Genomic DNA, 24,820 nt, shown 5'->3' with positions numbered 1-24,820 from the left:
TGTTTGAGAAGCTTCTGTGTTAGATAATGTTCTTAGATGACTTTTAAGATCCTTAATAGGCTATAAAATATTTTTCAGTTATCACCTGTCATTGATGTGATATGCACATTCATGAGCCTAAAGTTCTTAAACCCATTGGATTTTAATTAATAAAAGGATTCTACTCCTATGGGTTGACTGCTAGTAAAAACTGTGAGCAAGAAAAGGGTTATTTAAAATTTTTAAATTAGGTCCTTTCCAATAATTTTTTGGATAATTATAAAAAATATTTTTTGTTTTTAATATATATTTTTGAAATGTTTTAGGAATTTTAAATTACTGAAAATGCATGAAAGTATTTAGGAATCATTTCTCAACTTTTCTGACTTTATATAAGGCTTTATTTTAACTGCTTCAGCCTAATGGGATCAAATTTTTTTTTCACAGATTAATCCAAAAGATAATCCTATAACTTTTTGTTTTCTCAAAGCAAAATTCTATTGTTACAGTTTGTCAGGTCCTCTCTTTTGTAATGCCTAAATGTTTCTTACTGTCCTTTAAAAGACATCATCTGTAAGGTACCAAAAACTGTAACCATGGTCTTTCCATTCTGTGTTTTTGAGTCTGGGTAGCATAATTGGTGATGCTATAGTAAACATTAAGTTTGTGTAAATGAGAAAGTTTCTTTTTAGCTTTTCTAACTTGAGTGAGTGAAAACTTGTGCTTAATTTGTTTTCTTTGGAATGAAAAATAAAGACATTATTTCACTCATGTTGAAGGAAATGTGGGAATTAAAAGCCTGTTTCTAAATTACCTTGAAATTTTGCACATGGGACAAAAGTATGCAATATAAATTGTATCTTTGTGTTATAACTGTGCTACTTAACAACAACCTTTAGCAATTATTTAAACTACAGGAATGTGTATCAAGTATAATTAATTTTGATTTGTTGAAAGCTATGGAAGTTATTTATTTGAGTAAAATATATTGTAGGTTTCTGCTGGGCTATTATGAAAAAGTTCTGCCTTTGACAGTAATTATATTTGCTTCTGAAACAGAAAGAAACAAAATAGCCATTTCCAAGATTTTAAATATATATTATTTGAGCATTCTCTGTTAGGATGCCTAATGTTTCAACGTTTAAAACAGAAAATGTGATTATGATTTATAGATAAGATTATAGAGTTTTCTTGGTTCTCATAACTTACTCACTTTTTTCTATACATCATCTCAATTAAAAATTGGCGAGAATTTAAATGTAACACCTTTTTAAAGGCTTTTTATTCAATTTATGGTCATGGGGCAGCAAAACCTGGATGCTTGTTAGAAATGCAAAATCTCCAGTCACACCTTTAACCTGTAGCGTAATCATTTGTATTTTAACCAGCTCTCAGGGTGACTTATGCTCATTTGAGTATGATAAGCATGGATTTCAATATTATTGAATATCATTGGCAGCATAAACCTTTTAAAAATTGAACTGATGATGGAGTTGTGGAATTTAACGTTCTTTTTTGTTAAAAATGCTTAATTTTTTATATCTGTATAGTTTTAGCATCTAAGATTTATAGTGTTTTTAAACCCATTACATATTAGTTCTCTAACCTGTAATCTGGTAGCAAAATGTAAAGTTATTTTTAAATGTTTTATAATTTTATAGTTCTCATCCATTGTAGCTCTGCCATTTAATCATAGTAGAGAATTTAAGGTTCACTTCTGTTTTTCTTAAATTATTCATGATTATACCTAAAATGCTAACAAATATTCATTCATGGATAGTGTGAGCTATATATTCAAATATTAACATGTTCTTTATCTTAAAAGAAGAATCATTGTTAAGTCAAATCTTATTACGTTCTGTTTCATTTTATGTTTCCTTATTTTTATTTATTCCATGTTTTCTTTTTTTGTTTTGTTTTAGTTGGGTCTGGTAAGTTGACATTTTATTGGCCATCTTCTAATCACCGTGTCACTGTGACTGGAACTTCTCTTCCCCTTTCCATCCATACCCTTCCATGTCCTTCAACCAATCAGCCTCCATGTTTCACTTGTCATTGGCCACAAAGACAGACTACACAGAATAAAGTCTGCAGGAAGTATGGGTAACTGTGACAAAGAGTAAAGGTAATGGGGTTGCTAACTTTATATCTTATTAAATTATGTGTGATGTGCATCCTTTTATTTCTTCTTTCCTGAAATAAGTGGTAGGATTGTATCTTGGTTAAGTATTGTTCCAATTTATATCTCATAAGATTAAACAAAAATACATGCACAAAATGATTTTGGTTCTTTTGGTTCAAAATATATTTGTGAATTCATGTGTGTCTATATGAGTTTTTATAACGATTGTTCAGTAATAGTCATTAAAAATCCTGTTGATGAGTAATAGCCTTCCACTTAGGACTGTTTGCACTCGTTTTCATTTCTGTGTGTCAGATTCATTTCATTTTGTGTAAGAAATAATCCCATGATGTGTCTAAAGTTTATCAAAATGTACTTTAATAACATTTGTCCCCATGTAAATAATGAGCCATCAAATTTCTAAGTGCTTACCTTGGAGAATGGTCCAATTATTTTATAAGGTCACTAGAAAGCAATTTTTAGATAATTTTACATAAATATGCAAAAGGGTATGTCAGAGAATAACACTGACCCTAAAAGAATCTCTCTCACTGTTTTTAAGTTAAAAAGTTGCAGTAGGTCAGGTGTGGTGGTTCATGCCTATAATCCCAGCACTTTGGGAGGTGGAGCTGGGTGGATCGTTTGAGGCCAACAGTTCAAGACCAGCCTGGCCAGCATAGCAAAACCCTATCTGTACAAAAATACAAAAATTAGCCAGGCCTGGTGGTGCACACCTGTAATCCCAGCTACTTAGGAGGCTGAGGAAGGAAAATCGCTTGAACCAAGAGGCGGAGGTTGCAGTGAACCAAGATGGCACCACTGCACTCCAGTATGGATGATAGAGTGAGACCCTGCCTCGAAAATAGAAAAAAACAAAAAAGTTACAATAATATTATAAAAGTGACTTTTCATATTAATACAGATAGGATGGATTGTTCAATAATAATGTAATATCTGGCTATTTGAAAAAATAGCTTTCTATATGATACTTTACAAAAAATACAAAAATAAAGAAAAAATTTAAAAATAATTTAAAAATTAAAGTACATGCACAACAAAAATAAAGAAAAAAGAAAAAACAATACATGTAGACAATGAAATAGCATAAAATAATAAAGGTATAAAAGCACAGGATGATAAATGAGTTGAATATTTATGTGATTTATTATGTATTATATAATCTATATTATATAATTTTATTAATACAACAAAAATGCCTAAATAGATTAGAAAGACTATTAATAGAATGGAAAAATAGTTACAGCCTATAGGAGAAATGGCTAAAATTGTAGCCTATCAGCAGTTCTTAGAAATCAAAAAAAAATCGGAGCTCATGAGCACTAACTATACCCACAACAAATCAAATATCAACCACAAGGTGGTTTGACGGAAAATGTTTAACATTTCAAATCAAAAAATGTTAATTAAGAGCAGAATCTGTTCTTAGTTTGGCAAACATGCTAATGCTCAATGTTTGTGAGGTTTGGGAGAAAAGGCTATTTGTATGCAGTTAATGAAAGTATCAGTTGATTAAAAACATTCCTGAGCATGGTTTAGCTATACTTGTTAATATACACCGGATCTTTGCATATTTTCAGAACCTGTAACACTACAGCTAGCAAATGATTTTTATTATACTTGTCAGAAGGATGTTAACATTACCATTATTTTTAACAGTAAAAATCAGAAATAACCTAAATTTAAAACAATTGAGATTGGTTTAGTAATTAAAAGTAATTTGCATATTGTTTATTTAACAGTCTTTAAAATGATTTTTTAAGTAGTATGACCCAACATCTGTAATAGAATTATTGGCAGCTTTTCTTTTTTTCCCCTTTGTCTGATTTTATAGATTTTCAACCTCTAAACATAAATGACCTTGGTAACATGATTACGTATTTTTGGTTACAGCAAGTTTATATATTGTAGCTTTTTTTTGGAATAAAAAAATTCCAGTATTTCATCACAAACATCATAAACATCAAGTGGACACATATAATGAATGGTCTTCTCAGTCTAAATAGATAACAATGACAGATTGATAGATAGAAGCATATTTAGTCCACTAAATTTTTTCTTAGAGGTACATCTACTACAACTGATATTGAACACACATGTAGAAGAGGGTTTTTAAAAGTTATATTTCTAAGACATATCTTGTGGTTGATGTCACTGTTGATGTTGGCTTCAGAATATGCCTACAAAATGTAGTAAATTCGTTTCCAGGCAAATATCCTGTGTGGAAGGATTGCTTCAGGATGAATGTAGTTAGCATAAGGGTTTGTATTCCTTGTTCTCAAATAAGTCTTTGAGGTTTGAGGAGAACTGGCGTTTTATAAAAGAAACATAGGTTCTGGCACACATTCTTAAACATGCTTCTGAGATTTAGAAAAGAGACCACCCGAAGTTTTTTACTTAACTAAGTGGTTTGAACATTTATATTTTCCTACTCAAATTCCCTGCATATTGGAAAGTCATATTCTCCCACTCATCTAATTAATCACTTGGATTTCTTTCACTGAAGCAAACCAAACTCCAGTCTGAATTTAGTTTATTATCCGGTCAATCTTTTCAATTTTTTGGTCTGATTTTGACATCAATTATTCCAACCCTTGAGGAATAGAATGCTCCTGTATGGATTTGTACTGGAGGAAAATCCCTAAGCAATGATACACTTGCCTATTATTATACCTGGATAATGATAGTGTTTGCTAAATTCATGAGTAAGCCATTCAATCACAATCACAGTTTTTTAAAAAATTATAAGCTAGAACTTCAGTTTTACCAAACTGAACTTAAACTATATTTCCTAAGTTCGTATTTTCTTCCCTATAAGTTAGAAGGCATTTGAAAGCCTGTGACCTGATTTTTCAGGTCTCCTATAATTTTCTAGTCAAATGTTATAATTTCTACTTAACCTCAATTAAAAAAAAAAAGAGTATAGAAGAAGGAACACTAATCTAAAAGTTAGGAGATCTAATTACTTTCCTCAGTTTTGCCACCATGCAATCATCAAGTCGTTTTACATTTACTTTTTTTAAAGGAGGTTTTATATTTGAAATATATACATATTTTTAATATGTGTATTAAATAACCTTTAATTATTTTATGAACTACAAATGTAAATACCCAGAATTAAGGACATTTTAGCTATTTTGTTAAAATCTATAAATTGATAAAATCTATATCTTTATATATTTTATATATATCAAAATATATTTTATGTGTGTATGTAATTAGATGCAACTGACCAAAAATGCTAAGCAAAAGACAAATATAAAATACTGACCTTCATTAACAAATAAATTAAACTATTGTGAGCAAACTGATGATATTTGTGAACAGAATCTGAATGTTATCTGATTCATATTCACTTTATGGAGTTTCCCTTAAGTGACTGATTTAAGTAACTCAACATATTTTTAAAGAGAAGGTTAGAAATAATGGAAATGTCTTAAAAAGTAAAGTAGATAAACCCTGTCCTGTAGAAACTGTTAAATATCGCTTGAAGCATTCATTCACTCCAATGTAAACTGAGACAAGAGAGGAGAAAAATTAGGTGTTTAAGATAGCTGATAAGAAATGAATTTGAAACGTGCAAACAGTAAAAGACTTACTTTTGTTGTACAGTTTTCCAAGCCCAAGGCTCAGCCCAAAAACAAGTATCTTTTTTTTTTTCCAGAAGTCACACCATCAGCACACCTAATGTTTTCAGCTACTGTTGTATTCAATGTAATTGACACAATTTTCTGACACTCTGTTTGCTGCTGGATGAAGTAGCCATTTAAATCGGTATAAATCAAACACTTCGGACAAAGCTGGCAGTATTTATAATGTCACGATGAGCAGATGTTTCAAATTTGCCCTCATTTCCATATATATTCTGTTTGAACATGCCCTTGCCTATGTAAATGAAAGAGGAATTTGACTCCACTATTGCTTTAAATTCATTTCTGTTCAAATAATTGGACTGAAGGTTTTAAATGTTAATAATTTGCATGGTAGCATTTCAGGAGATTTTGAGTTAAATTAATTTTAAGACCTGCCTGCATCAGGAGGTCCTTGTGTGTATGATTCTAGCTCATTCACCTTTAAGCAGATCTAAGTGAGAAAAGATCATATTTATTCATAAACAATTCAGGTATACTTTGAATGTATAGGATCAAATTGTAGCTTTAGAATTCCTTTCAATATGTGGGTTAATCTTAGTAGGTCAGGTAATAAAAAACTTCATATAACAACTCTATTTCATTCTCTATGAACCTAACATTTTAGTTTCAAATTAAGGACAATAATTTTCATTAATATTTTATGTAACATTTATAAAATAGTGGCAGCACTTAGAATATAAGTAATTGCCTCAGGACAGTAACTACATGATTTTTAATTCAGTGTCATTTTTTTCATCTTCTTCAGAACCTCCACATTTTGTTGTGAAACCCCGTGACCAGGTTGTTGCCTTGGGACGGACAGTAACTTTTCAATGTGAAGCAACCGGAAATCCTCAGCCAGCTATATTTTGGAGGAGAGAGGGGAGTCAGGTACCACATTTTTCTAATTTCTTTTTAAATCAGCAAAGATGGTTGCCAAGATGGGTGAGAAGAGAAACCAACATATTACTTAGTCATGCAGCTGTCACATTAAGAGAACTGAGAAATCTCTGAATGTCCAGAAAACTTTAGCAATGAGAAGGAAAACAAACTTGTCTTTACTGCTTGAATTCTGAAAGCAATTTTCTCTACATAGTTTTGGTACACAAGGTGGTATGTAAAGTTTACCTTTATTTCTAGTTCAACCAGTTTAAAAAGAAAAGAAACATTTCTTTCTCAACATTATTCAATTAATTATCATTTGTATTATTTGGGTACCAAATTATATGTTAAAAAAGACTTATGTACATTTCAAACAGATGATAACTATTCAGTGATTTCTCAGAAAGCTTCAGGAGTCTAAATTGCCTTCTGAATCATTACCCTATATGAAATTCTCTTTAACAGAGATGCTGTGTTAAATATACTTGTTATATTCAAGTGTGTTGAAAACTATCATATGTGGTCCATATTTGCCATCAAATCTGACTCTAAATATTTTATGAACCACAATTTTTTATGTATATGGAAACTGAAATACAGAGATTTGTACTCTTTCAAACTCTAAGTTCACTATTGGGCTTCAGTTTAATAAGCAGAAAATCTAAAAGAGTTTAAAATATCTTTTTGTCTCATCTCTTAATGATTTGCCTTCTTCAATAAAACAAAATGTGGTTGGGCACAGTGACTCAGCACTTTGGGAGGCTCAGCCAGGAGGATCACTTGACCTCGGGAGTTTGAGACTAGCTTGGGCAACATAGTGAGACCTCATCTCTACAAAACTTTAAAAATAAAAAAAAAATTAATGGGGCATGGTGGTGAATGTTTCTAGTCACAGCTACTCTGGAGGCTGGGGAGGGAGGATCACTTGAGCCCCTGAGGCAGAGACTGCAGTGAGCTCTGATTACATCACTACACTCTAGCCTGGGTGAAAGAGTGAGACCCTGTCTCAAAATACAAGTATATAAAACAGAATGTTTCCCTCTACTTATTTCTGATATGTGTAAATAACCGATTCTCATTTATTTTTAATAGTTATTTCTGGTCTTTTAAAAAAATTTTTGCTTAAATCAATTGTGGGAGTTTGTTTCAGGGTCTTGTTTCTAATGTGCTCTCATAAATAACAGGTCATTTATTGACTGCATTTAATATTTCGTCTGGAATGTTATCAAGTTCACTTTTGCTTTCACTTCGGTAGCCAAATATTGACTTGATTATGGTATATAGGCCCTTATTTGAATTCTAGAATCTTGGTGGGTCCTAACACATTCCATTTGGCCTCAAAGAACTAAATTTGCTGACGGCAAATTAGAGACAAGAAAGAATGAAATATTTTAATAGAGCAGGAAGAATTTTAAGTGCATTTTAGAAGGAAATCTTTGCAGCAAAAATAGTAAATCTACTGGAACCTCTCCTTAATAGAGTAATATTTTAGTGATTCATTTATGTTATTTAAACATTACATCAAATTTTCAGATAATTTTGGTTTTGTTAAATAGTACAACTCATTTTTTCCCTAAAATGTTGTCATTGGACATATATCCATGGAATAATACTTAAACCTTTATAAAATAATGTATATTAAAAGGCACCAAAACTTTTTAAAAGAATCTATTTTGTTGTGATAGAGAAAATATTACTATTTTTTATTTCATGAAATTCAATAACATGATCTATTATTTTGTGTGACATATACACTAACTCTAAGAAGCATGATTTTTCGATTAAATTCAGTATATGAGTTTTAGAAAAATCTATAACAGATATTCTCACCTCCTGTCTCTCAACAGGAGAGACAACATGTATGTTAAAAGTTGGATATAGGTTACTGAACATTTACAGTGGTTAGCTAACAGACATGCTTATTGTGGTGCCAAAATCGTATCCTTGAATTTAATTTGTCAGAATTTGTTTGCATTTTAGATTTTTAACATATTAAAAGTCTTAGTATTAATAATTCTAATAGTCATATATAGTTGAAGCAAGACTTTTGTCGTTTTTCTAAATATGTATTTTTTTTACTATAATGATAGTTAATATTCTTATATATCTAGTATTGCTTAAAAACTGATAGAAAAATATATATTAATCTTTAGAGTTAAATTTTCAAATAACCCGATTTGAGGTTAGATTATTAAACCTTGTGTGTGTATATATGTACCTAGGTAGATATTTATGTGCATGGACATGTGTATATGTGGGTATGTGATAGAAGAATATTTAGCTTATTTTTGTATGTATATATGGACAGATAAATATATATTTGTGTATGTATACTATATGTATGTTTTTAGATGTAAATGTATAAGTGACAAAATATTGGAAACTAACAACCTGTTTTTATTTTCCGCCCTCTCGATTTCTGGGTTCTAGAATCTGCTTTTCTCGTATCAACCACCACAGTCATCCAGCCGGTTTTCAGTCTCCCAGACTGGTGACCTCACAATTACTAATGTCCAGCGATCTGATGTTGGTTATTACATTTGCCAGACTTTAAATGTTGCTGGAAGCATCATCACAAAGGCATATTTGGAAGTTACAGATGGTAAAGTGTAAAGCATTTTATTTCAAAATGTCCAAGTTTGGCTTAGGATCCAAAGAGGGTGCCAGTAGATATGTTTATTTCCAACTTTATACCTTTGTTATGGCTATTTTTGTATAAAACCTAAGAGGGCGTTGATACAATGGTAAGTTCAAAAGTGTTCTTATTTTGACCTAAATGTATCATAAATTTGTAGCATTCAATCAGATTCATAAAACATAGTAATTATCTAAGGAGAAGTTTAGCTGCACCTAGGAATGTTTCTATGTTTTGGAAAACAAAAAATTATTTTGTAATCTCTTAGCGTAAATTACCATCTCTTCTCTTTCCTCTAAATTTAGGAGATAAGATGAACCTTTAGGTCATAAGCTCAAAATCTAACAGCTCACAACTTATGATAATGAACAAGTTTTCTTCGATGTGATTTTATTCTGCCAACTCCCCTAAATATACTCAATTAATGCCAAACCTATTATAAAACACAGTGCTGAACAAAATCACCAAATTGTAAGATGAACAGTAATGATAACTTGAGAAGGTAATGAAAGAAGAAAAAAAAAACCACACATAAATTTGTTTTATTTTCTATATATGTATTTTTCTCTCATATCTTATTTCACATATTTACATATAAATATATGTACATGTATAGTATATATATGTACAATCAAGAAAGAATTACAAGAATTTTTCCAAATTAAAAATAGAAGCAAAACCATGACAGTAGCAAGGAACTTGTTACTTCTGAAACTAAATTTGTTATAGTGATCGGAATTATATTTTCACAGTTAATTCCAAAAAGTAGATGAAAGAACATTTAAGGAAAGAAATGTCTTGTTTCTCAGGGAAGAAGATGGAACAAGAATAAAAGAAGAGGAGCAGGAATAAAAGATGCTTACTCTATAATATATTCAGTGTGGTTGATTTTTTTAAAACTCCAGATAATGATTCAAATAATGTAATAGTATAATAGCAGTTGCTTTATTTTATGCTTTCTTTTCTTTCTTTCATTTTTATTTTTTATTTATTTATTTATTTTTTGGAGACAGAGTCTTGCTTTGTCACCCAGGCTGCAGTGCAATGGCACCATCTCTGCTCACGGCAACCTCCACCTCCCAGGTTCAAACGATTCTTCTGCCTCAGCCTCCCGATTAGGTGGGATTACAGGGGCACGCCACCACACCTGGCTAGTTTTAGTATTTTTTAGTAGAGGTAGGATTTCACCATGTTGGCCAGACTGGTCTCAAACTCCTGGCCTAGTGTGATCTGCCCACCTCAGCCTCCCAAAGTCCTGGGATGACAGGCGCGAGCCACCTTGCGCCACCTAGCAGTTGCTTTTTAAATTACAATCTGTGGAGTCATCTGATTTCTCATCTTTCCCTATCTCTGTATCTACTCATTATCTTTTTAATGCATCAGATTGCCTTCATCTCTATTGCAACTCCCAGAGCTAGTCATCTGTAGTGTGAAACTCTAACAGCCTACTAATTCCATCCTGTTTTTGGTGTTCTCCCTAAATTACATTTTCTTATTGTTGCTGGAATACTTTTTCCCTAGACTAGTCTTCTTTTCCCGATTATGTAAACTGAAGTATAATACTCATGCCATGAAGTAAGTAAACTAATGTAGCATGATGAATTTATGCATGTAATGACCATTCTGATGAAGATATTGAATGTTTCCAAGGTCATAGAAGGCTTCCATTGACTCTTTTCTAGTCAATAAGGCTCTCGCTGGCAGAGATAATTACTTTTCTGACTTTTATCATCATTGATTCATTTTACCTATTCTTGTAATCTGGCTAAATAAAATCATACAGTAGATACACTTTTGTGTATATTTTTGCCTCAAAATAATGTCAGTAAAATACACTTATGTTCTTTTTTGTTACTGTGTAATATTCCATTGCATAAGTAGACAACAATTTATTTCTGTGCTTTACTATTGATAGAGTATTTTCAGCTGAGGATTTTTATTAATAAACCTCAATATTCGTGTACATGTCTATTGTTGGGCATGTGCACTCAGTTATCTTGGTTTGCCTTTTGGTGGGAATATGTACTAATTTCTGTTTCCCATGTATTTGGGATACAAGTCTTCATCAGATATCTATACACACACACACACACACATATACATATATATGTGTGTGTGTGTGTGTGTGTGTGAATATATATATATATATATATATATATATATATATAGAGAGAGAGAGAGTAAATATTTTCTTCCTGGTCATTCACTTAATGATGGTTTTAGGGATAAAATAATTAATTTTGCTGGAAACCAGTGTTTGGTTTTTTTGTTTTTTTTTTTAATGGTTAGTTGGTTAGTACTTTCAGTGTTCTGTACTACCTTGAAGCCATGAAAATATTCTCCTATGTCTTCTTCTAGAAGCTTTATTATTTATACCTTTGAGATGCAAATTTTTTATTTACCTTGAATTAATTTTTGTATATCGTGTGAGTTCAAAGTCAAATTCTTTTTATTTCCCCCTTTTGAAAACTAATAGTTCCAGCATAACTTATTGGAAAAATTATCCTTTCTCCACTGAATTGCAGTGGTATCTTACCACAATTCAAATGAAGGCTTGTCTCTAGTCAAATTAAATGTTTACCAGTATCCAACCAGGATCTCTCATGTGGAAATGCTCAATAGATTTTTTTTTTTTTAATGAGTGGATGAAACAAAGAAAAAAGGAAGGAACAACTAGCTTTTGGTTAACTGAGAATTCAACACTAGGGTTGTCTCTCTCAAAACCTCAAACTCTTACCCCTATATAGGATACATATTATACATGTACTGGTTCCAATAAGCTAGAATGAACTGAAACATTTTTATAATGTCTTAAGTACATTGCAGCCATTAAACAATGATTGTGAAAACTACATAGTGAATTTGATGATTACTGTAACCAATATAACAAGACGTTAGGACATAGAATAGTTCCAGCATAACTTATTGGAAAAATTATCCTTTCTCTGCTGAATTGCAGTGGCATCTTACCACAATTCAAATGAACATAGATTTGTGGGCCATTTAATTCTATTTTATGCCACCCAAAGTGCTAGGAGTACAGGTATGAGCCACCATGCCTGGCCCATTTGTTGTTAATTATTGTAGCTTTATGCTAAGTCTTAAAAACTGGTGTTATAAGTCTCCATCTTTCTTTTCTTGTTTTGGGTTTGCTGTTGATGATCATCAACATTTTCTTACAAATTTTAAAATAAACTTGGCAAAATTTTACATGGACATATCCACTCCCTAAACAAACAAAAAATCTGAATAGTTAATTTTGATTTTATTTAAACTGTTGAATAACTTAAAATTAACATCTTAATCTGAGTCAATTCAGGGAAATAGTATATATCCCACATATATCTCTTCATTATTTAGGTCTTTAATTTCTCTCAGCAATGGTTTGTAGTTTCGACAGTAAAGGCCTTGCACACACCTTGGTACATTTATATGTAAAGTGTTTCATGATTTTTTTATGTGACTGTATATATAGTGTGTATATATATATATATATATATATATATACATATTAAATGTTACAGAATAAAATTATAGTAATATAATTTTATCATTGAATTATATAAGGGAAATGCTTGAATGTACAATTGACTTTTGTATATTAACCTTGTGTCCAGTAGCTTTGCTAAATGCACTGAATTAGTTTGTAGTTAGATTATTTTGAAATTTTTATGTGCAAAATGTGTCAGCTACACAAAAAAAACAGTTTTTACTTCTTCCTCTTAATATTTGTACCTTTTATTTCTCTTACTTGCCTACATTGCCAGTGACCTCCAATATAGTGAGCAGAATTGGCAATAGTGAACATATTTTTCTTGATCCTAACTTCAGGGGGAAATAATGTAGTATTTAACCACCAGATACAAGGACTTTTGTAGATATCTTTGAATTTCAGGAAGTTCTTGAAGAATTTCTTAATCATCAGTTTCATTATTTGCCTTTTTTAGTATTCTCAAGATTAAATGTGTATTCCTTAATGTGCGTTACCATTCATTATCTGCCCCACTGCAGGCCCAGCTCTGAGTACTGTGCTGCTCACATGCCCTAATGGCTTGTGCTTGCCATGTTTCTCCGTCTTAAGTCTTCTGCACGTTGTTTCCACCAATGTGAAACTTCATTTCCTTCAAGAAGCATTCCCTAACTCTTCAAATACGGGTTCTATACTCCAAACCCTGCAATATACACATACATTGCATCCTATACCTTTTTGTCTTCTGTTTATTTTCCTAAGTTCTTCATTAAACATTGAGTTCCATGAAGGCGGGACCCTTGTCTCTCTAGTCAAATTAAATGCTTGCCAGTATCCAACCAGGATCTCTCATGTGGAAATGCTCAATAGATTTTTTTTTTTTTTTAATGAGTGGATGAAACAAAAAAGGAAGGAACAACTAGCTTTTGGTTAACTGAGAATTCAACACTAGGGTTGTCTCTCTCAAAACCTCAAAATCTTACCCCTATATAGGATACATATTATACATGTACTGGTTCCAATAAGCTAGAATGAACTGAAATATTTTTATGATGTCTTAAGTACATTACAGCCATTAAACAATGATTGTGAAAACTACATAGTGAATTTGATGATTACCGTAACCAATATAAAGAGACATTAGGACATAGAATGACACGTATATTAATAATTGCAATTTTGTAAAATAACATATATAGGTATACATAAAAAATTTAAAAACCTATGCTACAGTAATCTCAAGTATCTGCTATTTTTATAATTATACTTTAAAGCAAAGGATTTCATGTGCCAACTGACATGACATTATCACAAATTGCTTGTATTTGTGAGACCAGATCATGCATAGATCTTTTATTAAACTATAATTAAAAAAAAACAAAATCTTTAAATCTGTGAATTTGGGATTCATCCCTACTAGCCAATTCAACACTAAATGGTTTGTTTCACCCTGTAAGCTTCCAGGCTTTTAAGGTGGTTTTGTGTTTGCTGTGTACTGTTTTTTAAAGTTTTGTTGGCTTTATTTTGGAGTTTATTGATATTGCACAAACAACGTAACACTATGGTCTCATTCTTCATGGGTAAAACTATAATTATTGTGTATACTGAAAATACCAATAATTTATACATTAACAAGTCGAGAGGATGGCAAGTAGGCAGAGTACTTTGGGATAGTATTTGTCTTTGGCTTCTTGACCTTCTTTACTGTTTGCAAACAAAATAAAAACTAAGGCAGAATAAAACATGAAACACAGAAGTAGCAGCTGCCTTTAAAGTGTTCTGTTGCCTATCTCCAATAGCATTTGTCTCAGAAACAGACAAACACATGTCTTCTATTTAACTGAGCACCTTTCTTCTCTTTATTATATCAGAGTGTAAGGAAACAAAGTTAATGATTACTATATAATGTATAAAATTTAAAATCATTTGTATTCATCACACAAAATTTATAGATATATAGTGCAAAGAGTGTTATATTTTATTTAGAAAAGAGATTTGCCAGTTTCTACTTGATTTGGACAAGTCACTTGAACTTCTAGAGTTTCAGTTCCCTGATTTCTAAAATGGAATAATAAAATTTCTAGCCGAATTTATAGATTTTCAAGATGTGATGCTTGCATTTTGTAAATGGGTGACAATTGTGCTCTTTATCTGTGATGTTTACTGGTGTATAAATGTGACTTTTCATATATGAACCAATCAATATATGTATGTTATTTTTCTGCTCTTTTTCACTTAAAATTATTTCATAAATATATTTATGTGTATTAACATAGACTTCATTATCATTATTTTTGAGGTGAAATTTACTACATTCTGATTATATACCCTGATTTTGGAGGGGTTTTGAAGTATTTCATTCAATGTGTGGAAAAAATAGCTAAACTTTAATAACCCTGCTGTAACAGGGTCACACCACCTTTTATACCATCACCACTTCCACCACTATTATTTTTATACTGACAAGAATAAGCTACAGTGACTAATAACAAGTTACATGATAAGCTTACTTTGGGCCAGACACTATACTGGAAACTTTTTACGCATGAACAATTTCAAATCTAACCACATCTCATTTCACTAGTGAGGAAACTGAGGCAGTGAATGTGAAGATGTGCACCCAAATTACAATAAGTAGCAGAGCTGACGTGTTTGCACTCTTTAATGAGGTAGCTACTTACCATATGGGGGCTATTTAAATTTGAATCTAAATTACTTAAAATTAAATACAATTGCATGTCCAATTCCCCAATTACTGAAGCTACACTTACATGTTCAATAGCCGCTGGAGCTATTGGCTGCCGTACTGGAGAGAGTAGTTATGGAACATTTCCACTGTATGGCACTAACATTTTCCAACTCCAAAGCTCGTGCACTGAATCACTGTTAAACATTTCTGGTTCTTACACTTCCTATTTTACTTCCTGATAATTCATTCTAATAATTTCAGTAGAAGATCCTAGACCTGAATATGAAGTTTGTCTCATTCTAAATGAAGGTTTGACTCAACTGCAGTACGTCCTTTGGTATCTGTAACTGTAAACATTTTACGAGTATTTTATTCTACTTCATGACATCACAAACTTTCATTTCTCGACCTGAAGACATGTAATTGCTTTATTAACCCTTAAATCTCTCTCTCTCGTTTTTTGTTTGTTTGTTTGTTTTTTTGAGACAGGGTCTCTCTCTGTCACCCAGGCTGGAGTACACTGGCCTGATCAAAGCCCACTACTGTAGCCTTAACCTCCTGGGCTCAGGTGATCCTCCCACTTCAGTCTCTCAAGTAGCTGGGCCTGAAGGTGCATGCCACCATGTCTGGCTAATTTTTTATGTTTTTTGATGTAGATGGAGTTTTGCCATGTTACCCAGGCTGGTTTTGAACTCCTAGACTTAAGCAATCCACCTCACTAGGCTTTCCAAAGTGCTAGATTACAGGTGTAAGCCACAGTGCCTGTCCAAATCTTTCATCTCTGATTTACATAATAGTTTTATTTTTGTTTTTTACCAAAGAGATCTAGTGATGATATTACAGTACATATATATGTCTGGCCTTTTGCAATTAGCCAAGCAGTCCCTTATCTGTTCCATTTAAATCTTCATAACAATGCCCTGCCTGAGCTATTTAGAAAAAAATTATTGTGCTTAGTTTATGGATTTAAAAGCAAAACAAAACTGAGGCTGAGAGAATTTAAGGAACTTGCCCAAAGACATATGGCAGATGCTAACACTGAACCTTTTCTTTTATTGCTTTATTTTTGTTAAGTATGCATTGTAAATTATACAAAAACAAACGACATCAGTAACTGGGTTGGATGGAATGGGGAGGTGTGGATGACACTAAATATAATACAGATATCAAAGAACTACAAAGATAAAGAACATTGAATATGTTCCCAGATACTGGATTGTTTCTAAATGTGACAAGACCACCAAATTTCAACCATTCATCTACTGGACTTAATTATAAACAGTGATAAATAACACTCCTAACAAGTTTCAAACTCTAGCCTTCTACTACAGCCCTTGGTATTAGCAAATTTCATCCTAGTAACCAAGACATAGAAGATGATCAGAATAGTAGAGCTGAAATGCACAGTCGTTGATTTCACTCCATTACTTTCCTGTTCATCCTTTTCTTTTTTTTTTTTTTTAGTTTGAATGCACAAAACTAATATTTATTGCATGATAAATAAGGAACAAGTTAAAGTGTCACTCCAGCTTGTCTTTGGTGCCTAAAACTTTGAACGTGACAGATCCAGCTTTGAAAATTATTGCCTCCAAAATTTAGTTACTCTGGCAACCAGTTTTATTCAACCAGACAACGTAGAATCTTTCTTTGTACATTTGTGTCTTTTAAAAAAATTTAATATCCAGAATTTTCAACTTGAATAATTAAAGAGAATTTCTGAATTTTATTTTTTAAGTCATTAAAAAGAACAGAGTTTCATATAAATTGCCTAAATCAGGGGACGGGAACACCTCTTCAATGTAGCATTTATCCTAGTTCCAACACAGTTGTTATAATTTTCCCATAAAAAAAGACTATGTCGGATAAAGTTTTTTACATTTTAGATTTTTTTTATGTAACAATAGGGATAATTGTATTTACACAGAATAAAATTGCCTCTTGTTATTTTCCATAGTGCGTTATAACTATTACTTAAGGTAACGGAGTTAGCAGAGGCACATTCCCAATCCTGTTAATCCCAGTAGAGAAGTACCATATTTGCCAAGTTAGAACATGATTTTCACTTGTCGGATCAGCCAATCAACACTGTATTTGGGCAGTTTTCCAATTTCTTTGAATTCACTATAATTGGATAATTTTATCCCATATATATTGTTATAGAAAGAATTACAAGATAAAAAGACACAGGGAGCTCAATCATACTGATTCATTAAATTATGAAAATCCAGTGCACTTTGTTGGACCCAAAATTGTTAAATGTGCTCATATGCTACCATGTTTTTTTCTGTTGCAGAATGCAGTTATGATATGTTAAATTGGCTTTTCTTCATTTATTAAAATTTCATATGTTTTCTGAGATAAATGATTTTTTTTGTCATGTTGGGTTTTGTCATATTATTAAGCTTAAAAAGTAGAGTATTCCATGATCACGACTGTGTATCTACTTCACCATCCACAATTCCACTCTTTAACTAGGTCTCTTGACAATGCAGCAAGCTCAGTGAGTGGTTGGTCATTTGAAAGTAGCACATTGTATCTCATTTTAATATTCTGAATCAGTGCATCATATAAAGGCATTTTGAATAATGCATGTCTCCTACTTTAATTACTTGTTTAATTATCTTTAGTTTGTTTCAAAGCCTAGAGCAACTGCTGTTGCTTGGATGATTAGAAAATTGCTTCCAGTTGCAGAAATCTATTTCCTGTTGTTTCTTCTGGCAGTGATTGCAGATCGGCCTCCCCCGGTTATTCGACAAGGTCCTGTGAATCAGACTGTAGCTGTGGATGGCACTTTCGTCCTCAGCTGTGTGGCCACAGGCAGTCCAGTGCCCACAATTCTGTGGAGAAAGGATGGAGTCCTCATTTCAACCCAAGATTCTCGAATCAAACAGTTGGAGAATGGAGTGCTGCAGATCCGATATGCTAAGGTAACTTGGAATGGCACCATGGGTTTCTTGTTTCATTTCACTTTGTGCCTCCAACAACTAGCGTTGAAATTTCAAACTTTGCCACTAATGAAATGTTAAATGAAGAGTAGTAATATATTTTTAATTTGATGTTTTTTTTTTTCAGATGTTTCATTGTATATGGTTGAGATGATTTAACTCGTAATTTAGTTCGTGGCAGGTAATTTAAGGTTATATGGAGGAGAAGAAAAGATTTATAAGAACCTATGAAGGAAAGTAAATGAGGGTTTATGAGAGATTAAATATCTTCAAAGTAGTGCTATGATGCAATCATTCCATAAAGCATCTTTTGAGATATTTACTTGTATCATTTTATGTGCAATATACTTAGATAGCTCCTCTATTGTATTTGTCTCACCATTTTGCAATTGCAAAACTATACATGCAAACAAAAGCCATAAAGCAATGTACACCCCTAGTGTACAATTCAAATCAGAATGCTAAATGATGGAAAGCACACAGGTTTGTGGGAACCACGTAAGGATTTACTTTCACAGGGCATCACATCCCATGCCTGCTCATACAGGATTGTATTGTTTTGATTTTTCTTCTTTTTTTAGGTCAAGATCAAACAAGCTGCTGAGGCACATGAAAGAATAGTCCTGACAGCAATAAACATAAATTTCAGTTGCTTTATTTCCTAGTGTGGGTGGCTCTTTGGAGTATTGGATCAGCATCACAGTTCACTTTAAGTGCCATACAGTTAATATGCTGTGCTTCTTTGTGACTATTGTGACTTTGTTATTGCAATTGCCAGAGCAAGATGACAGCATTCTTTTTTATCAAATGTTACTTGAGGATAGTTATTAGCTTGAGCAGTAGATGGGTTTATTATGCTACTGTTGATTTGAAAGTTGAATGTGTGACCATGTTTGCTTTCTGTTATTCAGCTTTCAAAAGAGAGCAAGAGTGTTCATTCCAGCTTGAGTTTGGCTTTGTACTTCTTAAACTGTCTTAAGTTATAGGTTTTAAAACCTGGGAAAATCAATATTTTAAGAAAAAATTCTGTGATGGCTATCCCGTTTCTGTTTATCTCATATATCCATATAGGCATAACTGATAAAATAAGAAATCACAAGAATAGCCATTGGTTAAACTTTATCAGCCTTATTATATGACTTATTAATCATTTATATATTTTAGTAATAAATATTAATGCTTTGAATTTGAAGAGTTATATGCCTTACCTTAAGAATTATTGTTCCTGAGACTGATAATAATATATGCTAACGCAGTTAAATATTTCTTACTATACCATTAGAAGAACCATATAAAATCTTTTTTTTCTATATTGATATAATATTTTCCTTCACATTCAATAAAATTACATTCCATTAAGGGGAAGTTTCCACTTAGTGAATTTTAATGCAGTTATCCATATTCATGGATCATATCCAAACCTGTAATTGCTTTTTCAGCCCAGTAAGCTCTTGATTTTTCCAAATATTTATTTTCTGTCTGCCTTCTCAGCTGGGTGATACTGGTCGGTACACCTGCATTGCATCAACTCCCAGTGGTGAAGCAACATGGAGTGCTTACATTGAAGTCCAAGGTAAATTAAATGGTATATTTGCCTTAAAGTAAAGCTTAAAATGCAGTTGTTTACTTACTGATACATTGGTAAAGTAAATATCATATTCCTTGAATATGTGCATGAATATGTTATTTGCATTTATATGCTTATCTGTGTATGTATAAACATCTTTTTTTTTTTGGTCTTTTTCCTACTTTTTAGAATTTGGAGTTCCTGTTCAGCCTCCAAGACCCACTGATCCAAATTTAATTCCTAGTGCTCCATCAAAACCTGAAGTTACAGATGTCAGCAGAAATACAGTAACATTATCATGGCAACCAAATTTGAATTCAGGAGCAACTCCAACATCTTATATTATAGAAGCCTTCAGGTAGAGTGAAGGAGACGCTTCGTACTTGTTCTTGTTTGATTTGCCATTAAATACGCATGTTCTAACCTGTGTGTCTGTCCTTAGCCACGCATCTGGCAGCAGCTGGCAGACCGTAGCAGAGAATGTGAAAACAGAAACATTTGCCATTAAAGGACTCAAACCTAATGCAATTTACCTTTTCCTTGTGAGGGCAGCTAATGCATATGGAATTAGTGATCCAAGCCAAATATCAGACCCAGTGAAAACACAAGGTAAATGTTGATTTATGTAACCCTGTGAACCTACTTATCCTTAGATGCTATGATTACACAGACAAATCACTTGTGTTACATGCTAGAATGGTACATTTACAATCTGTTGTTCACATTGCCCAAGTTGCTTAATTTTTAATATCCAAACACAATGTTTTACAAACTTCATTATTTTCTAGACTAAGCATACCAACAGAAGATTGATAAACAAAGAGAACTGTTTATCATAAAATTATAAAAATGTCAAGACAAAAGTAATGTATGTTAGGAGATGGAAAGTAGAATTATGGTTACCAGAGGCTGGGAAGGGCAGTAGGGTGGGTATGGGGGAAGTGGGGATGGTTAATGGGTATGAAAACATAGGCAGAATGAATAAGATCTAGTATTTGATAGCAACAAGGTGCCTACGGTCAATAATTTATTGTCCATTTTTAAATAACTAAAGTATAATTGGAATATTTGTAACACAAAGAAAGGATAAATGATTGAGGTGATGGATACCCCATCTACCCTGTGATTATTATGCACTATATGCCTATATTAAAATATGTCATGTACCCATAAATATAAAAAAAATATATATATACATAATATAAATTTTTTAAATATGTGAATATTTGTGTATTCTCTTCAATTTTCTGAATTTTAAATATAGTGACATGTAAGTGTACAATCCTAGTCATATTATAATTGTATTTAAAATTAACCACATTTTATTTTTTATATAAATTCAGTACTCATAACCTTCTGGGTGAATTTTTAGATTACAATCCTAATCAAGCAATACTGTCTTGAGATCACACGAATGTAAGAGGCAACTGGAAACTTGTTCTTAATTCCTCTGTCCAGTCAGCTTCCGACAAAGCATGGAGAAAATACTTTAGGTCCTTATTTTGTTTGGCCTGTCTTTCATTATCAGAAGCTTTTAAATGAAAAACACCTACGTTTTGGTCAAAGCTGGGTTCGGAAAACAGATAAAAACGGGCATGTTCAAAGCTGCTTCTACAACATTNGTATAAGAAGCTTTTAAATGAAAAACACCTACGTTTTGGTCAAAGCTGGGTTCGGAAAACAGATAAAAACGGGCATGTTCAAAGCTGCTTCTACAACATTTGAAACTAGAAATTTTGTTCCTTCAGGTCACATTTTGGGTATTCTGCATTTTATCTTTTGTGAACAGAAATCATTTTTAGCATTCAGCAGACTTCTGTTTTCACTTCTCCACACTCTTGCTCATCCTAATATTTGGGTGCTCTAATAGGAGTAAAATTAATATACTGGGGAAAAAGAGATTAATTTAAATCATTCTTTACCTTTTATTTTTGGGGAAAAATCACATGCCATTATAAATTAATGTTCTTGTTTTTGTATTTGTAAAGAAACGTAACTTTAGAGGGGAGTGATTCGAACTATAAAAATATTTTCTCAATATACAGAGGGTCAGTGTTTCTATCTTGAGGAAACAAAGGAATAAAGGGAAAAATAGACTTGGTTATTTTAATAGAAACAAGTTATACATAAGATGATTGAGACTTAAACTACGTTGCTGGTTTGGGAGAGGGGTCGGCCAGCCGTGTTTCTGTTTTGTTAGTTCTAATATGTACATAAACAATCTTTTTGGAAGCATTTTTTGTCTTAGAATTTGCAGAAAAAGCACACCATGTTGTAGAATATGCCTATGTCTTTCTCTTGTGTGAATGTAACACACCCATCGATCATATTTGCTATTATAAATCACTTCTCCATGAGCTTTACTGTACTTGCAGCATGCCTTAAGGCAGTCTGAGATTTTCAATATTAGATACACATTTGTAAAGAATGTAGAACCTATGACAGCTGTAAAATGAATTTAAACTTTTGTCCCCAGTACAGACAGTGGTCTTCAGCCAGTAGACTCTAACTAAAAGTTTTTGACTGACTATAGCTCAATACTGTTCTGTCATATTCTCACATGCATGATTCTGTAATATGTAACCCCCTTTGTAAGTGAGGAGTGAGTTAGCACTCTATCTGAACAGTCATTTAAGTCTTTTAAACATTTCATTGCCTTTCAACATTGCCTTTGTATGTGCATAGCTAGTGGAACAATGTATCAGTCTGTTCTCGAGCTGATAATAAAGAACTGTCTGAGACTGGGTTGTTTATAAAGGAAAGAGATTAAATTAACTCACCATTCAGCATGGGCGGGGAGGCCTCAGGAAACTTACAATCATGGCAGAAAGGGAAACAAACACATCCCACTTCACATGGCAGCAGCAAGGAGAAGTGCAGAGCAAAAGTGGGAAAAGCCCCTTATAAAACCAGCAGATCTCACGAGAACCCACTCACTATCGTGAGAATAGCAGTGTGGGGGTTACTACTCCATGATTAAATTACCTCCTACCCAGTTCCTCCGTGACACTTGGGGATTATGAGAAGTACAATTCAAGATAAGATTTGGGTGGGGGCATAACCAAATCATATCAATCTAGGTATGATTAACCCTTGTCAACTAGAAGACCGAAAATATAGGGAAATAGGCATACAATTTTGAAATCAAAGACATTTTTTAATTCAACTCTTCAATCTACTAGCTACATGTCCTGGAGCAAGTTAGCCCTTCTGAGTTTCCTCACCTACAAAATGGGGCTAAATATACCCATTCCTCAGGATTGAACAAGGAATAAATTAACTAACCAATATATAAATATATAAGATTCAGATTTGTTTTCAATTTTATGCCATACGATCTGTTATTGGGCTTGTATTTCTTTTAGTGTCAGAAGTAAAAGTAAAGGAAGTTCATAAAATTTGTGGATATCATAAAACTGAGAAAGACCGCTAGTATGCCAAATGTGAGAATCAGAATTAAATATAGCTCAACAGATTGGAGTGATGGGAAAGTGCTAACTATTAAAGTTAATGGAGCAAATTAAAAAGTGTGGTACTTGAAGTTGGTTTAAAAAATTAGCTGTAAACGGATAAAGACACCAGTCTTAAGGGAAGTATATGTGAGTGTGTCAGGGATTTAGGGGTGGGCTGACATTAAATTTAAACCCCTATCTGAACTTACTGAGGGATGTACTTGCCAAGAGAACAAATGTAGTCTTAGCTGGCATTAGAATTATGCCTGGATCAAGTAATTTTCCTCTTTTTTCTTAGAACTATTCAGTTCATGAATGAAGTAATGTGTTTGTTCTGGACACTACAGTTTCAGATGCACTTTTAAGTGGAAGAAAATAAGTATAGTCAATGAGGCTGCATGAAAGGCTGAAAATCACATCATAGGAAAAGACATTCAAGAACCTTGGCATGGTTAGCCCAGAAAATAATAACATCAGAGCAGGCATGACATCCTTTCCTTAGCATGTTAAGAGACTGCCATATGGAGGAGTTATGCTTTTTCTAGCTTGAGGCAACAGAAGAGGACCCACGAGAAGGAGTAAAATTGAGGCACATATCTTGTCTAATTCTTGGACTTCATTTGAGACTACAAACCCAGGATTATAACCATGATAAGAAGCTGAGGAATAACCTTCATAAAATTTCATTGGAGGGAACAGAATGCATACGCAGGAAGGAGAAAAATGAGGGGTGAGGAAATTCAGGAAGGACGTGTTGGACAGTGATTTATAAAGGAATGGGCATAACTTCTCTAACCATTTCTGAAATACAGCTGCAAAAGAATCATCCCCAAGTGAAGATACTTATGAATAAGCTGGGGTCAAAAGCTGAAGGTGCACAGATGTAAGGCACAGTTCCCAATACAGGAGTCAGGGAGACCTATGTCACGGTTGGAGTTAGAGCCCTGTCCTGGGGTAATCAAGCGTTCTTTCCCAAAGAGAAGATTTGATTACGTAAGGAAGGTGAGATGAGTATCTGGCAGGTAGGGGTGGTAGAGGTCATCGTCGCTGAGATGCAGCTGCTGTTACCATTGTTAGTAACTACGACTCTTCACGAACATGTCCTGTGTGTGCAGCATTTTTGAGGCCTAGATATAAAACAATATGTACAGGCCAGGTGTGGTGGCTCACGCCTGTAATCCCAGCACTTTGGTAGGGCGAAGAGGGCGGATCACCTGAGGTTGGGAGTTCGAGACCAGCCCAACCAATATGGAGAAACCCTGTCACTACTAAAAATACAAAAAATTAGCCAGGCTTGGTGGTGCATGCCTGTAATCCCAGCTACTTGGGAGGCTGAGATAGGAGAGTTGCTTGAATTCAGGAGGCAGAGGTTGCAGTGAGCCAAGATTGTGCCATTGCTCTCCAGCCTGGGCAACAAAAGCAAAACTGTC

General features: G+C 33.1%; 1 protein-coding gene across 12 annotated transcripts in view; it reads left to right on the top strand.

Moving 5' to 3' along the window:
• ROBO1 (roundabout guidance receptor 1) overlaps positions 1-24,820 on the top strand; it is a 1,110,926-nt gene that overhangs the window by 1,018,925 nt on the left and 67,181 nt on the right. For 10 of the 12 annotated variants that reach the window (XM_017539966.2, XM_017539955.2, XM_017539930.2 and 7 more), the window contains 7 exons: positions 1,902-1,910; positions 6,518-6,642; positions 9,064-9,235; positions 18,148-18,353; positions 19,863-19,944; positions 20,128-20,296; positions 20,381-20,547. In XM_017539966.2, coding sequence (XP_017395455.1) covers positions 1,902-1,910; positions 6,518-6,642; positions 9,064-9,235; positions 18,148-18,353; positions 19,863-19,944; positions 20,128-20,296; positions 20,381-20,547 — 930 coding nt within the window. The remainder of the gene's footprint in view (positions 1-1,901; positions 1,911-6,517; positions 6,643-9,063; positions 9,236-18,147; positions 18,354-19,862; positions 19,945-20,127; positions 20,297-20,380; positions 20,548-24,820) is intronic. The other 2 variants (XM_017539921.2, XM_017539937.2) reach the window with 1 other exon arrangement.

Source organism: Cebus imitator, unplaced genomic scaffold (assembly GCF_001604975.1).
Source record: "Cebus imitator isolate Cc_AM_T3 unplaced genomic scaffold, Cebus_imitator-1.0 Scaffold7, whole genome shotgun sequence".
In the NCBI taxonomy this organism is placed as follows: domain Eukaryota; kingdom Metazoa; phylum Chordata; class Mammalia; order Primates; family Cebidae; genus Cebus; species Cebus imitator.
Note: the sequence above shows the minus strand (reverse complement) of the source record. Positions and strands in the feature narration are given on the sequence as shown.